At 42.4% G+C, this 16411-nt stretch overlaps 1 protein-coding gene across 1 annotated transcript in view; it reads right to left on the bottom strand.

Moving 5' to 3' along the window:
- Nucleotides 1-16411, bottom strand: part of TRPM1 (transient receptor potential cation channel subfamily M member 1) — a 103795-nt gene that overhangs the window by 47175 nt on the left and 40209 nt on the right. The window contains exons 10-13 of the mRNA XM_075007198.1: nt 13893-13993; nt 6795-6968; nt 4404-4538; nt 2358-2408 (exon numbers count right to left, since the gene is read on the bottom strand). Coding sequence (XP_074863299.1) covers nt 2358-2408; nt 4404-4538; nt 6795-6968; nt 13893-13993 — 461 coding nt within the window. The remainder of the gene's footprint in view (nt 1-2357; nt 2409-4403; nt 4539-6794; nt 6969-13892; nt 13994-16411) is intronic.

The following is a 16411-nucleotide window of genomic DNA, read 5'->3' as shown; positions in this document are numbered from 1 at the left end:
ATTTAGACCCATTCTGTTGGTTACATGCTCCATGGACATTCGATAGGTTTTCATTTTACAGATAACTTGCTTAATTTTAGTGTGCATGTCTCACGACTGGAAGATTAAAGCTATGACCAATCTTACATGAGGTATATGGTGCTGAGAAATTAATCTGAAATCATTTTAATTCAAAAATAAAAGTGAAGTGTTTAAAAAAAAGCTCTGAGGCTGGGTTCCACAGAATCTTACAGATGAAAGTACTCTTCACATGCATGAGCAGTTCCTCTGAAATCAATGGGACTTCTCGTGGGAGACAGGGCTTGCAGGATGGCCCCCAGTGGCTTTAAGTTCTTTGAACTGAATTAATAACATTATATTTGTATAAGCATTTGTGCCTGTATGTTTGAATGGGGTTTTGATCTGCAAACTAATCTGAACAGCTTTGTCTATTTTAAGGTTTTATTCATGCAAGAATTAATTTTGCCTTTGAGATGGGTTAAGTCTGGCCGTTTGTATAACAGAGTGGATGGGTTTTTTTCCTGTACACTTCAATAAAATCCAAATCAGCATTTTATTGCCATTACATTTCCACTAATATTCTGCTTGAATACTTATGTTCTGTGCAGTGATTTAGTGAGATATCATCATTCTGCTTATATTCCACATGTATAAATATTATCACCAATAATTTTATGCAGTCAAGGATAATAAGCAAATTTAATACATTTGATAAATTATAAATATACTAAGCATATTGAATTACGAAGGACATAATAGTGCTTGCAAACTGTATAGTATAATAGGTGCTCAGATGTGATGGTGATGAGCATAAGCATAAGAACCTGAATTAAAACCAGAGAACTCCTATATTTAATTTACTCATTCTCCTAATGTAAGTCTCTGTGTTTTAAAATAAAAAGTGACAGTTACAAATTTAAAAAGTATTAAAAATTGTGGGATTCCTCAGGGAAATCAAAGAGAAAATTATCTGTATTAGACAGTATAATGTGTTCTGAAGATAAATGTAATAGTTCAACAGACTTTAAATATGTCCCCAAATAAAATCACTGATAAGACTTGTCACTGATTCAGTAGACTGTGGATCAAGCGTAGGATAGGAAATCAAACAAATACGTTAGGATTTGTTTTGATTATTCTGTTGATATCAGGAAAAGTCAGATTTTTTTTATGGTCCTGGGTTTTTAAAAAGCTAGCAATTACCTGTTGTGTGCTGATACACACGTTTCCTTCTTGTGAAAGGTGTCAGTATATACTGGAGCTTTTACTGTAGGGATAATATTTTTCCCCTTTTCATAATTATCTACAATTCCCAACCTATCACCTACATAGAGTTTTGGGTTAATCTGCAGTCCATACGTGGCAAATAAGAGGGTTGTGTAACCTATATTGTCATATTCTTAGAGATTGGACAGTTACAGTAAAAGCCCCAGGTCTTTGACCAAATTCTATGTTTCTCTGTTCTAAATGTATAATTTTGCACACAACACCTAGGTTTAATCTAGAACAGCACTTAGCAGTAAACAATGATGAAAGAGTTACATTCTAAGGAAATAAATCACCTCCATGTTAACCCAACCAAATCCCCGAGCTTGGCGCTGAATGAGTGTGAGCCATGGCAATGCGATGACCAGGAGGAGAAAGATGGACGGACAAAGAGGAAAAATACACAGGAGAGAGTTAGTATCATTGGAAAATGTGAAAAAAAAGAAAAATAGGGTAAGAATTAAACTCTGAGATGGATCATTATGAATTATACATGAACCCAGTCCTACAAATATTTTCACAAGGAACTCTCACTAAATCAGATGGAGTGTTCCTTGCAATAGGAATGCAGCATAGCAAAATGGCGTATGCAAAATCTGTCAAATACAGTGAATCTAACATGAAGTCTTACAATAAATTTACATGCAGTGGATGGTAATGAATAAACACATTTATGATTTCAAACTCTGAAGAGTAGAAGTGGCGTTCTCCTGAGGGAAGCAGTGGACATAACATTGCTTGAGAGTCTGAAAAACACATTAGTAAACACACAACAAGCAACAGTCCTGCACTGGCATGTGGATGGACTGGATAACGGAGTAAGTAATTTTTTTCTCTCTAACATCTCTGATTCTGTAATTTTGCATGGAAATATTTTCCCAATGTAATGTTGTTAAGCTTCTTTTGATATGAAAAGAAATTAAGTACATTTAAAGCTGCTCGGAGTATCTTACACTACTAATGGTTTAACTTCCCTCTCCTTAAAAACGTTATTTTCCATTTTCATTATGTCAGATCTCCCCATTGATTAGAATAATTAAAAACAATCATGAAAAAAAATCCCAATATCTGGAAATAGTATAAAAACTTACCTTTTTCACATCCCTGACTAGCAAATGTAGTGTATTTGGCGGACCCAGTCTCTGAAAGAGATACACATTTTGAGAGGTGTTTAATTTCCCCCTTTGATTAAAGAAGTGCCATTTCTGCAACACATTAGAGAGCTGGATATGAAGTCCCAGAACCCTCATTTTTGTTCATTAGCAGAGCGGCACTTGATTATTATTACTGTTTTCTTCATAGCTAAAAAATATGGAAGGCATAACTGGCCAAAAGGAACAAGTCACTAAGGCTATGTCTACACTAGCCCCCTGCCTTTTGAAAGGGGGATGCTAATGAGACACTTTGGCAGATGCTAATGCTAATGGGACCAGCAAAACGCCAGCCACGGCGATTTGGTTTTAGGAATGAGGGGCTTTCAAAGACAGGGGGTTCCTTTCAAAAGGCCCCCGTCAACATGTGCTGCATGCAATTCGAAAGCGGCACTTTTGAATCACCGCAGCCAGCATTATGCTAATGAAGTGTGGCATACTCATGTCAGCGCCTCATTAGCATCTGCCGAAGTGTCTCATTAGCATCTCCCTTTCGAAAGGCAGGTGCTAGTGTAGACATAGCCTAATAGAATCCATGCTTTGTGCTGCTATCATGCTAGGGATGGTTCAATCTTCAGAGACAAAAATGAGAAGTCCTGTGGCACCTTATAGACTAACATATTTTCTTGGAGCATACACTTTTGTGGGCAAAGACCCACTTCGCCAGATCCATGTAGTCATGGCGCATGTAGTCTGAAGAAGCGGGTCTTTACCCATGAAAGCTTAAGCTCCAAAAACAATCCGTTAGTCTCTAAGGTGCCACAGGACTTCTCATTGTTTTTGCAGATACAGACTAACACGGCTAGCCTTTGGTACTTGAGATACAAGTTAACAGGAGCCATCGTTACCATAACTTGTACAGGCTGCCAACAGCTATAAGTGGCTGTAATTCCCACCTGGAAATCTCAAGGTACAGGGATGCCTTGGCAGTGGCCTTTTACTTTTGGCCACACCTTCCACATTAGAAGCAGAGAGAGGGGATGTGGAAGTAGGTTATGTCGGCTCTGCACCTCTACAGGATCTACTCCCAAGGGAATTCTATGGCAAAAATTAAAAATTCTGTGCCCAGTATTTTAAAATTCTGCATACATAATTGGTCAAAATACCACAAAATAATCATGCTACTTTCAATTATTTAGTAATTTGTTTCAAAATATCCAACAGCCACTATGGCATCAACTGGAGTACTGTATCCAGTTCTGAGTGCGACATTTCAGGAAAGAGGTGAGCAAATTGGAGTGGGTCCCAAGAAGAGCAATAAAAATGATTAAATGTCTAGAAAATGTGTCCTGTGAGAGAAGATTAAAAGAACTGGTTTGTTTACTCTGGAAAAGAGAATACTGAAAGAGGACATGGTAACAGCTCTCAAGTAACTAAAAGGTTGTTACAAGGAGGAGGGAGAAAAATTGTTCTCAATAACCTCTGAGGGTAGGAAAAGAAATAAGCGGCTTAAGCTGAAACACAAGTAGCTTAGGCTGAACATTAGGAGAAACTTCCTCAATGTCAGGGTGGTTAAACACTGGAATAAATTGCCTAAGGAGGTTTTGTAATCTTCATCACTGGAGATTTTTAAGAACAGGTTAAACTTGTCAGGGATGGTCTAGATGGTGCTTGGTCCTACCATGAATGCAGGGGACTGGACTTGATGACCTCTTGAAGTTCCTTCCAGTTCTATGATTCTATATTTATATGATAAACCATAGGAACATTTAAAAGCTGCTCTAGGTGTAGTCATTTAAAATACTCTGGGTATATCAAGAATTACAGGAACTCCTTCTAGTGATGTGCACCTCTCCCGGCCCCTCATTGCTCCCAGTTTTTTTCCCCTTTAACTGCAGAAGTATAAAGTGAAAATACCACTTGGAATATTTCTGTGCCAATTATTGGGACAGCGGGGGCGGGATGGAAAGGAAGTGAAAAAGGACATAACCTTGAACCCCAGAGTGGGAGATGCTGCAGTCTATAGCAGAATCACTGCTCACTCACAGTATTATAAAGCTCTTCTAGTCGAGGAATAGTGAGGAAGTGTTGCATGTTCACTCCATTTTCAATCAGGAGTTTCACAAAGTCAACTCGATCCAGTACCAGGGCGTCCAGCATTGCCTGCTCCAGGGAATTCACCTGAAAGTTGAGCACAGAGAACATAGTGCAGACCCTGGGCAAGTAAGTCTGAGATACACTACCAGCAATTACTAAACTCTAACATTTTCCATCCAGGGCAGAATAAATTTTGTTATATGCACCAAGACATGTGCAGATGTGCACCACAAATAGAAACACGTGGTGCCTACAGTGGGTACCTATGGGCACTCTTCTCATCAGCTGGGTGGCACCTGCATCTCTCCTGGGTAGCCACTCAAGTGCTCAGCTTACAAGGAACACATGTCAGAAAACATACAAGATCTCGCTTAATATGGCCAAACATGTGAACAACCCAACAGAATATTCCACTTTCAAAAAAAAATTAAAATAAACTCACAGGAAATTCAAAACATTAAATATTAAGTCTCTCCGTCCCTCCCTGCCACCAGACACTGATGAGCTAAAAACACATTCAAAGGACCATTTTTTCATAATGGAAAAGGATATCTTTTCCCACTCTTTAGCTACATCTACACGTGAAGCCTACATCGAAGTAGCTTATTTCGATGTAGCAACATCGAAATAGGCTATTTCGATGAATAACGTCTACACGTCCTCCAGGGCTGGCAACATCGACGTTCAACATCGACGTTGCGCAGCACCACATCGAAATAGGCGCTGCGAGGGAACGTCTACACGCCAAAGTAGCACACATCGAAATAAGGGTGCCAGGCACAGCTGCAGACAGGGTCACAGAGCGGACTCAACAGCAAGCCGCTCCCTTAAAGGGCCCCTCCCAGACACAGTTGCACTAAACAACACAAGATCCACAGAGCCGACAACTGGTTGCAGACCCTGTGCATGCAGCATGGATCCCCAGCGCTGCTGCACACGGTGACCATAGAGCCCCGCAGGGGCTGGAGAGAGAGCGTCTCTCAACCCCTCAGCTGATGGCCACCATGGCGGACCCCGCTATTTCGATGTTGCGGGACGCGGATCGTCTACATGTGCCCTACTTCGACGTTGAATGTCGAAGTAGGGCGCTATTCCCATCCCCTCATGGGGTTAGCGGCTTCGACGTCTCGCCGCCTAACGTTGATGTTAACATCAAAATAGCGCCCAACACGTGTAGCCGTGACGGGCGCTATTTCGAAGTTAGTGCCGCTACTTCGAAGTAGCGTGCACGTGTAGACACGGCTACTCTGTTCCCAAATATGGTTTAATCAGTTTGGTTCTAACTTTCTAAAACAAGTTGCTCCTGAACTGAAAACAATCTTGGAAAATTTCAGTCCAGAAGAAAAGAGATTGGAAAAAGCAGAAATATTAATAGCAACTGAAAATCACCAGCTTGTGTGACCTTAGCTATATGTATTTCTATGCAATTTACCTATAATTATTAAGAAGGCACTTATAAAACACACTAGAAGATTTACCTGATGTTCTTTGATTGTTTTTCAAACAAACCAGTGTTATTTTTATGGAGTTAATTTTTGTTTTGTATTTCTTAAAAAAAGGATTGTTAATTTTTAATGTCTCATATTTTTAGTGTATTATTTTAAATGGGAATTCCATCAAGTATATTTTTCTTTTCATCTTTATAAACTTTTACTATTTGATATGTTTTAACAAAAGGAGGCTACAGTTAATGTGGTTCCCAATAACATTTCCTTCTTTTTTCCTACCTTAAGCTTTGATTTAGCTGTGCCAGAACAGAGCACTACTTCAAATTCCTCTTTTATCTCTTTTCTGTAAGGTTTATTGAGAAGCATTCCTAGTCCAGGTTCATCCTAGTTTCATGGCTTGATTCAGGCTCTTGAAACATTTGCTCACTTATCAATTTTGAGGACGGTACTTGATTTGATGATTGTCTCTTGTCAGTTTGGTTTTATGAGAGAGAATCTCATTCCAAGCACATCCTGTTTTCCTGGCACAGCCAAATCCTTAGGTTGCTCTAAGGTATGATAAGAGGAAGCTGTATTCTGAATTTGATATAAGAGGAGTTCTTGATCAAACTTTCTAAAATATGTATTAGATAAAAGGTCCCCAACAGCTCAAAATATTCATGTCATCAGTATACCCCTCACCAGAACTTACTTTCTTTTTATGTCTCTTTGCATCATTTTGACAAAGCCCTAGAAGATTTAAGAATTAGTTCTGCCTTGGTAATTATATTTTATTTTGGGGGGCAGGCTGGGTGTGTGCACACATAAACTGAGACGAAAATATAGGGGGCAGAGGGGGGGTTAAACAAGGTACAGAACAGCAACTGGAAGAAAGATGAAACTTTCATCTTACCCAGTTTAGTAGTTCAAGTTTCCGTGGATCTGTTTCTTCTTCCGGCTCTTCTTTCACTTTTCCTCCCTTTTTTTTCCCTTTTCCTTTCCCTCTGGCTGCTTTAGTTTGGGCTGACGGGGATTTCTTTTCTTTCTCAGGTGCTGTGCCATCAGTTGCTGTAAGGCTTCCTAAGGGCTACAATTAATAATGCACAAATATTAAGATAATAGAGTCAATTGTTAAGGCAATCGGAGGATTGCACATCAGTGGAATGTTCTATTGAATCTAATCTCTCTTTTACAATGGTGCTGTGTGTCACCTACCTGCACTTGGGCTGGAATGCTGTCTCCCTCTAGCGGTGGTTGGGCCACATGCATCTGATGAAGCAGGTCTTTGCCCATGAAAGCTTATGTTCCAAAATATCTGTTAGTCTGTAAGGTGCCACAGGACTTCATGGTGCTTTTTTACAGAGTGATGAGTCCCATACAGACTTAGCTAACAGAGCTGAGGCTTTCAGCTTAAGCAGTATAGAAGATTATGCTTTAAGGTCTAGACATCCTAGGTTTGATACCAGCTGTGCTCAGAAATACAGAGTAACATATAGGCTGTGTCTGCACTTACCAAAAACTTCAAAAAGGCCATGCGAATGGCCAGAGCAAAGAATAGTAATGAGGTGCTGAATATGCATGCTGCCGGCCACAGAACTTCAAAATTGCTCATAGGAATATGAGCTCAGAGGAATAAGGGGATTTTGATGTTGGTGAGGTCCTTTCGAAAAGGACCTCCCAGTGGAGGAGGAGTGAAATGCGGCTATTTTGAAGTGCCTTGGCTGGTGGCATGCTAATGAGGTGCTGAATATGCATTTCAGCACCTCATTAGTATTCTTCAATCTGCCCATTAGCATGGCCATTTCAAAGTTTTTGGTAAGTGTAGACACAGACATAAGGAATAGGCAGAGAAATCACTGTATACTAGGCATTGCCTTTTCAACCATCCTTATCTGTAGTGGCAAACTTTTCAAAAACACCAAGGCCCAAACTGAGACCTAACGTGAGAGAAAGATCCAAAATGAGGAGCACCACACAACAAATTCATTCAGGGCTTCATTCCCTGCACGCAAATAACTCCCTCCATAACCATTTGCATGATTCTTTATTTCGGAGGTGCACAATAACATTGAACAGTGGGACCCCACCAGCTTTTGCAATAGGTAGGTAAATCTTGAACTCCAGTGAATGTCTTGAGATAAGGTACAATGGCTAAGTACGACTAGGTGTTGAATATGTGCCTGACGCTTTACCTTCTTGTCACTTTTTAAACATATGTGGGGACCAGTGGAACGGCAAAGTAAACGCAACAAGCAGACAAAGAACAGAAGGGACCAGCTTAATAAAAATTCCGTATGGCCATCAACTGACCCATACGTAGTTCTACAGACAAAGGCCTAGGACAGATGTTTGAACATAAGCGGCACACTTACATGCTACGACTATGGTTATGTTCATGTCCCTCCAAACGCACCTATTCTCCACACCACCCTTCTCCATTTTAACCTGAGCTCTTGGGAGTATGAAGACAGACATGCTTGAGGCTAAAACTGGACTGTGCTTAGACACGGATAGATTTCTGGCTGTGTGTGGGTGTATTCTCTGCGTGCTGGCCCCAGCCCTGTGCAGAGAGCTCTCATGGCAGACCCTGAACAACTCACCTAACAACCATTAACACCCAATTAGGGACAAAGGCACTCAGCCAGGTTTATTGCTGATGAAGCATGGTACTAATATTAGTATTCTGCAGAATGTACAGGACCACTAATACTGAGACCAGCTCAGTGAACAGTGAGATTATCCCTTCTTCCCTAGGCCAGACAAAGACGCTTCCTTTGTGATACATTTTTACAGCCTGATCCAAAAAGTTAGTACTGCCCCTCTGATCATTGGCAACATGTGGGGAGTACACAGGGGGCCACACCCACCCACCAGCATCGCTCCCCCCGGCCCCAGCACTGTCAGCACCATGCTGCTTCTGGGTATGGAAGGAGGAGCACCACACAACAAATTCATACAGGGATTCATTCCCTGAGGCATTGGCAGAACAGGGACAGGAGAGGAGGGGTGGGGCATGTGGCCAGTGGCCTCCCACCGCCTGCTATCTCCACACTAGTTGTCTATGCCGCTGACATCATTACTTTAATTACTACCCCGTGACATTGCCAGCACCTTGTACATGTTGGTTCAATCAAAACATCTCTATTATGTAGCACGGTAACAGAGAGGTAGCCATGTTAGTCTGTACTCCAGTGAAACAAAGCAGCAGAAATGTAGCACTTTGAAGACTAACAAAGTGATTTATGATGAGACCAACCCACTTCATCAGACTGATCTCATTTCCCATACAGACAGACGTTTATAAGTACAGAGGACCAAAAAGAAAAAAATTGCAATAAAAACTGACAAATCAAATAGGATAGAAGGAGTGGGGTGAGAGGCGGGGGGATGTTAATTGTTCAGTCTGAGATAATTACAAGTATCATAGGAAGGGAAGCAGTCTTTGTAATGCGTGAGGTAGTTGATGTCTTTGTTCATACCACGTGTTGAATTTGAATATGTACTGTAACTCAGAAATCTCACTCTCTAATCTGTTGTTAAATTCTCTATATTGCACGACACAAATTCTCAGGTCTTTAACAGAATGGCCCACTCCATTGAAGTGTTCACTGACAGGCTTATGTGTATTGAGTTTCTTGATGTCTGCTGTATGTCCATTCATTCTTTGGAGAAGGTTTTGCCCAGTCTGTCCAGTGTACAGTCTTCTCCCGCCTTATGAGGGTAATTCATTCCTGAAAAACTCCTCTTAGGGTGAATTCTTGTAAGTCAAAACTGTAATTACCATTAATTTCAATGGGAAAAAATTTTGTGTGTTCCTGAGCCCCAAAATTTACACCTATTTACACTAAAACAACACCAAATCCCATTAAAATGAACACAATAGTTAAGATTAGTTATCATAACACAGCCTAACAAGGCATTTTCCCTTCATTAATTACTCTACAATGTCTGTTTACCTGCAGCGACAGGGGAACAGAAATCGAAGAGCGCCTGGGAGGGGGGTGCAAAGCTGTGTAGCTGCCCGCGGCTGCAGAAGCGGGGCCGGTGCAAGGGGGCAAGCAGGGCAGAGCAGGGCATGGGGAGGTAGCCCGGCCTCAGTGCAGCTTAGGGTAAGTAGGGAGAGGGCAGTGCCAGGGGCTGGCTGCATGGGGAGCTAGGCAGGCACAGGAGTCTCCCAGTTGGCAAGGGGCTTGTGCACGGCTGCGCGGCGGAGAGGCCCCGCTAGCAGCGGCCGAGGCACTTAATGCAAAGCAACGCCACAGGCAGCAAGCGGTGCCTGAGACACAGCTGCACAGGGTGGGCAGTGGTGGCCCCCTAGCCGCCCGGGAAGCTAGCGGCAGGGGCAGGGCCGGGATGGGCTGTGCACCCAGCAGCCACATCTCGTGGGAGCACCTGGGAGCTCGCGGTCTCCGGCTGGGCTGGGGCACGCCACCGCTGCAGAGTCAAGGCGGAGCCCAGACCAGCCACAGGTAAAGGCTGGGCTGGGGCTCCAGGAAACCGCTGCCAGGTGCTGCGGAGAGACGCATCGGGTGGGATGCAGCTGTGGGCAGCCGTTGCCTGGAGCCGCAGCCTTTCTCCTGCTGTAGGGCGTCCGCGTCCCGCTGAGGTGCACAAAATTGAAATTGGTCCTTGTAAATTCGAGGAAATGCCTCGTAAGATGAGGTAGGGGTTTTAAATCAAACTCCTTGTAAACCTGAATTCTCATAACCCGAATGGGTGTATCTTGGGGTATGACAGTACATAGTGTCAGGGCATTGTTGGCACATAATAGCATATATAACATTGCTGGAAGTGCATGAGAATGTGCCTTTGATCTTGTAACTAACATGGTTAGCTCCAGTGATGGTATCCCCAGAGTAAATATGTGGACAAATTTGGCAGTGCTACATTTCTGCTGCCTTCTATTATGTAGCATCATTCTGACCGTATCTTTTAGGAGAGATCAGTGTGTTACTGTCATCTCTGTAGAATCTTTTTGTACCTTCCTTAACAACAGGATGTGCTGGTACCACTTGACATTAGGATGTGTAACAACTTTGTGACTAGCACGGCTTATGAATGTTTAGTTCTACAATCTCAGCCCTTTTCTAACCAAATTCTATAAGCAGATCCTGCCTCATGTCAGATCTCTGATACAAGGGCTTCTTCCTATTACACGCACAAATAACTAAATTTTCAGTTAATCAGCAATTTCAAAAAGCTGAAAAAATTCATTCCAGATGGAACACAATATGTTTAGAAATTGACCATTTAACTTCTTAATATTTCTTAAATATTAAAGAAAAAATTGAAAGAAAAATAATTTCAATTTGGAAAAATCCATTTTTTTCAATTTTTTTTCTTACACCAACAATTTGGTAAAACCAACTTGAATTCACAAAATGTTTCAATGTCACCCAATGTGCATTTTTCATTTTTAAAAGTTTTAGCTGAAATTTTTTGAGACTACTTCCTGCCAGTTTGGAAGTCTGCACCCTTGTCCTCAGACATAATTTACATAAATATTTAGGCTAGACAGCAACCACTTAGTTCATTGTGCAAAGAACTGTGGGATCAAGGCCACAAACTTTTGCTTAACATTCACAAGCCAGGACACAAATGGCTCTGCAAATTGACAGCAAACACTACATCAAAGGCAAAAAGCAGTCAAGTAGCACTTTAAAGACTAGCAAAATAGTTTATTAGGTGAGCTTTCGTGAGACAGACCCACTTCTTCAGACCGTAGCCAGACCAGAACAGACTGTTCTATGGTCTGAAGAAGTGGGTCTGTCCCACGAATTTTGTTTTGATAGTGTATAGACTAGCACGGCTTCCTCTCTGCTACTATTCTACATCAAAGGCAATCTCAATGAATTTAAATAGTAACAGAGAGGAAGCTCACCTAATAAACTATTTTGCTAGTCTTTAAAGTGCTACTTGACTGCTTTTTGTTTTGTTAATGAATTTAAGATGACAACGAATTGCAATTGACTTGGAATTTCCACAAACAGTTGGAGAGTACAAAGATTAAACAGGCCGAAGTAGCAATAGGTTTTGTTTGCCAGTTGGTATTTTTGAAGCTAAACACAATAATGTGGAAATTGGAACATATCCTCTGAATAAATGGATTTGTGATAATATATTACTTAGGATCCCTAAATCCTCTTTATAAAACTGCTTCTAAGGGACTGCAAATATTGAAAACCTCACACTGCTCTCAGGAAACGAACAAAACAGTGTGTAGAGGAAGATTTGTTAGATTTTTAACGACTGAGGTTTCTAAATGAAACAAACCTCAGTGAAGTACAAAGTATAGATGTGGAATTTTAGTGGCCCCATTATTGTACGTAACTTAAGAAAGACAACTCATTATAAAAACCTTTACTTACCTCTTATGACCTATTTAATCTTGGGTTCCTCAGAGCACTGTAACAATTTAACTCCCGATGGCTCAGGTAGTTAAGCAAACTGCATCAGCATGCTGAGTCACCAGACAGTCTTAAAACAAGGTGCTTTTAGTTACACAAATTACTTTTGGGGTACAAAATTCAAAAGCACTGACGTATCCAATCTTCTTGCATTGAGGTAAATAGTAGCTTTGCCATTAACTGCAATGGACACAGTATCACACTTTATATGATTTCAGGGACACAAGACCCATTCCCATGCCTTAGGCACTTCTGAAAATCTAACCCCTAAGCTCATTTTGCATGATTCCACATGCAAAGGACCTGATATTTAGGACTGGTCTCTTTGTGGTCATGATTTTGTTCTATTAATTCAAACTGGGTTTTTCAAAGGAGTCTCCTAAGTAATTTCCAGCCTTACTGTGTAGTGTGTTAGTGCCAAATATCTAACCACCAGCTTGCAGCCTGGGATCTCAGCAAGTCTTTCTTGAATACTTAGCTCACTATGGGTGAGGTGAGTGGCATTGCTGAGTATAATACCTGAACTATAGACTTAGGCTGATGTAGGGCAGAGCACATGAACCTAATTGCATTTGTGTACACTCTACTGTCTTGCTCCCACCAATGTATGTGCCCTATGACACCAACATAACAACTCCACCACCACAACAGACGTAGGGCTCATGTCAGAGGAGTTGGGATGGTGCACTGTCCAGTAGATACCGTGTGCCTCACATTGGCTGCTGGCTGTCATTCTTGTCAGTTTCACCATGGCTCTGTGTGGCAAGCCAGGCTGTCACTGAAGGCCATGTGGGGAACTTCAGCTGGAGCCTGGCTCCCTCCCACCCTAGCTCCCTGCTCCGAACTGGGCTGTGCCTGCCCTACTTGGAGCCCAATTGCTGCTCAGAGGCTTCTGAGTCCCAGCAGGGAATTCAAGTGCCACCCTGTACGGAACCCAGAGACTCTTGGCTGGGAGTCTGGCTGCACCAAGGCTCGCAGCTCCACACTGGGAACCCAGGAGCCACCTGGGAGCCTGGGGAGTGGGTGGGGAAGAAGAGAAGTCTAGCACCAGCAGTGGGGAAGGGGGACGTGAGTGCTGGAAGTGGGGGTAGACGGCCTGGCTCCCTCTGGGGAGTTGTACTGTGGAGTGGAGAGCCCAGGGTCTCAGCACCCCACGTTGCCCCTTTTAAGTCCGTGGAAGTGCTCCTGATGTGAACGCACACCACCAACAGAAGGACATGATTAGTGCTGAGGATGTAAGTTGTCCAACCATAGGCTGACTGAAGTTTCTAGTGTGGACATGTCATCAGCATGAATCAGGCCCCATCTAATTTTCACTATTTTAACTCCTTGTCTCAAGAAACATCTCAAATAAACTCATTTGCTAATGCTATGCTAATTTTCATTTCCAAAACATACAGGTTTTGCTTTTCTTAACTTTTTGCAAACAGCACACTAGTGATGTTTTATAACGAACTGTCCATATGGAGTAACCCAGATCAGACCCTCATGCATACCAAAAGAATTCAACTCTACTGTTATTGCCAAGCAAACCAAATGAAGGGATATTTACCACTTAATTGAAAATTATTGCAAAACAATCTGTCCAGGAAAAGCAGCCTTACCGGCCAGTGATGCCCAAAGACAAAGATTTGGCTGCGTGCAATGTCCACACGGTTCCAGGCCAATGCCAAGCTCAGCTGATCTGGTGCAGATGCGTTGGTACCTAAGCAAACAAAAGTATCTGCCATTTCCCCTTCATGTATAGAATGAGTGTGTGGACATCATTGTCATTTAATTCTCCGAGGGGTTAGGTCGAAGCTTCAGCTGGTCTAAAGACAAGTGGGGATGTTGATGTTTTACACCAGCTGAGGATTTGGCCCAATAATGCTTCCAAAATTGGAAATAGTAAAATCCTCTCTTGTTCCCTGCTCCTCGCAGAAATGGACCTTAGACTCTTACGTAGTTTAGCCAGGGTTTTCATATTGTCTTATTCATCAACATTAGTGATACACTATCAAGTACATCCTTACATGGTTTGAATGTTAAAGAAAAATGGTCAGAAGCCATCAAACAAACAATCTCAGAAAGTTCGGATTATCTTGCAATCAGAAATCTTTGTGGTAAAAGCATTTAGGCTGAGAATGTACTCTGGAATCCAGCTAACAGTCCAAACCCACATTACTTTCTTTACAACAATGCACTTCAAAACCAACAGCAAAAACAAGACTCGGGCATTAGAATGCCTGGAAATGACAGAACAGAGGGGAACTGGCTGTACCCCTTAAACCAGATCATTCCCCATTGCCACATTACCCATCTAATTTATACCCCACACCCAAACTTAATTTTTAAACCATACTTTTGTTGGGACATTTGTAAAGGCCAAAAGAATGTATTAGGAGACGTGGAAAAGGGATTGCTTGAGCAGGAAATGAAATTTCATTCATTTGCTATGTGGCATTTGGGATATATTTTTGCAAGTTTTGTGGAGCTAAAAGCTAAGTGTGGTCTCAGGGGCTACTGCCATTTCCTAACAAATGCCCACTCCTTACTAAGGCTACATCTACACTAGAAGCCTCGGTCTACAAAATTACCGTTGGAAGAGATGTTCCAACAAAACTTCTGTCAACAGATCCTGTCTACACATAAAAGCAGATCAATCTGTTGATTGGCTCTGTTGACAAAATGGCCCCCGGAGTGTCTACACTCCTTCATTGTCAACAGTTTCTGTCGATAAAACACATTGGCTGTGGTTACACTGACCCAAACCACTGGCAGCAGTATGCAAGTAGGCGGTCTCAAAAATACAAGTGGCAGCTCGTTTGCATATTTGTTCACCGGCAGATGCTGCTGCTGGCACAAAAAAAGCCATGTAAATGTGATTCTGCTGGTGATACCCCCACTTTGCTGGCAGCCTCTTATGCCCCAGGGGCAGCGCCTCTACATGCTGTTTTGGGGTCCGGAAGAGCTTCTCCCGGACTCCAAATCATGTGACCCTATGCTAATGAGGTGCTGGAGATATACATCCATGCCTCATTAGCATTTTTGGGCCATTTATTAGCCATGTGTAGAAACGGCCCAGGAGACCAGATAGATATCTTTTGGACCAAAATCTGGTGGTGAAAAAGACAAGCTATTGGGATATTTGGAACTCTTCCTTAGTTCTGGGAAATAGAGTGTCACAGCTAAATACAAAGTAGAACAGATTGTTTAGCATTTAGTTCATAAACACTGTCAGAGACCACTCAGGGTAAAGTGACCCATTTACACCTCTACAGTCACAGGACAAGCTCATCTGCTTGCAGCCTAAGATTGACATAGGTATTACTAGAACATGCAGCTCTCTATGGGTGTCACAGGGCTAATGGGGGACAGAGGGCAAGGAGGCAGCTGCAGCAGCAACCAGAGCTCTGGGCCTTTTTAAATTGCTGCTGGAACCCCTGGCCACATAGTTCAGGCAGTGCAGAAGGGCTGGGGAAGCTAGCCTCCAGCCCATCCCTTCTGCCTGAGGCCACGCCCCTTCTAGAAGGGCCCAGAGCTGCCTCTCCCCACACTATTTCCAGGGCCCCTGAATTTCTGTCTGCAATCCTGGGTGTATGACTGGTACTGGTGAGGCCCCAGTCTTGGTCTATACTACAGAGTAAGGCTGACATAAGGCAGCTCACATCAACCTAATTATGTCAGTGTACACACTACAGTCTTGTTGCATTACAAATTGTTGTAATAAAAGAGAAATCCAGTATCTTTGTTAAGACACTAAAAATCAGTGTCAATAAAGTTCTGAATAAAGTCCATAAAGCTCTCTCCCTTTGAAGATCCATGCGTAATGGAGAATCTCTTCAACCACCTCTTCTAGCCTTCAGTCTTGCCAAATTCATCATCAGATGCAAGCTGCACACAGATCAAGACCCACCAGGCCTCGCCATAACAACAGATGCAAAATCTACGGCCATTGCTCCACAGCTACAGTGATTAAGGCCAAGATTTAATCATGGGTATTTTTACTACAAGTCACGGATGGGTCACAGGCAATAAACAAAGTATTACGGCCTGTGACTGTTCATTATTTTTACAATATGAATACTTCTGTCTAAAACCTGGCAGCTTGTGGGGCACTGCAGCTTGGAGGAGTGGGGGAGCA

Source organism: Carettochelys insculpta, chromosome 12, assembly GCF_033958435.1.
Source record: "Carettochelys insculpta isolate YL-2023 chromosome 12, ASM3395843v1, whole genome shotgun sequence".
NCBI lineage: Eukaryota > Metazoa > Chordata > Testudines > Carettochelyidae > Carettochelys > Carettochelys insculpta.
The sequence above is the reverse complement of the archived record's forward strand: the minus strand, read 5'-3'. Positions and strand labels throughout refer to the sequence as shown.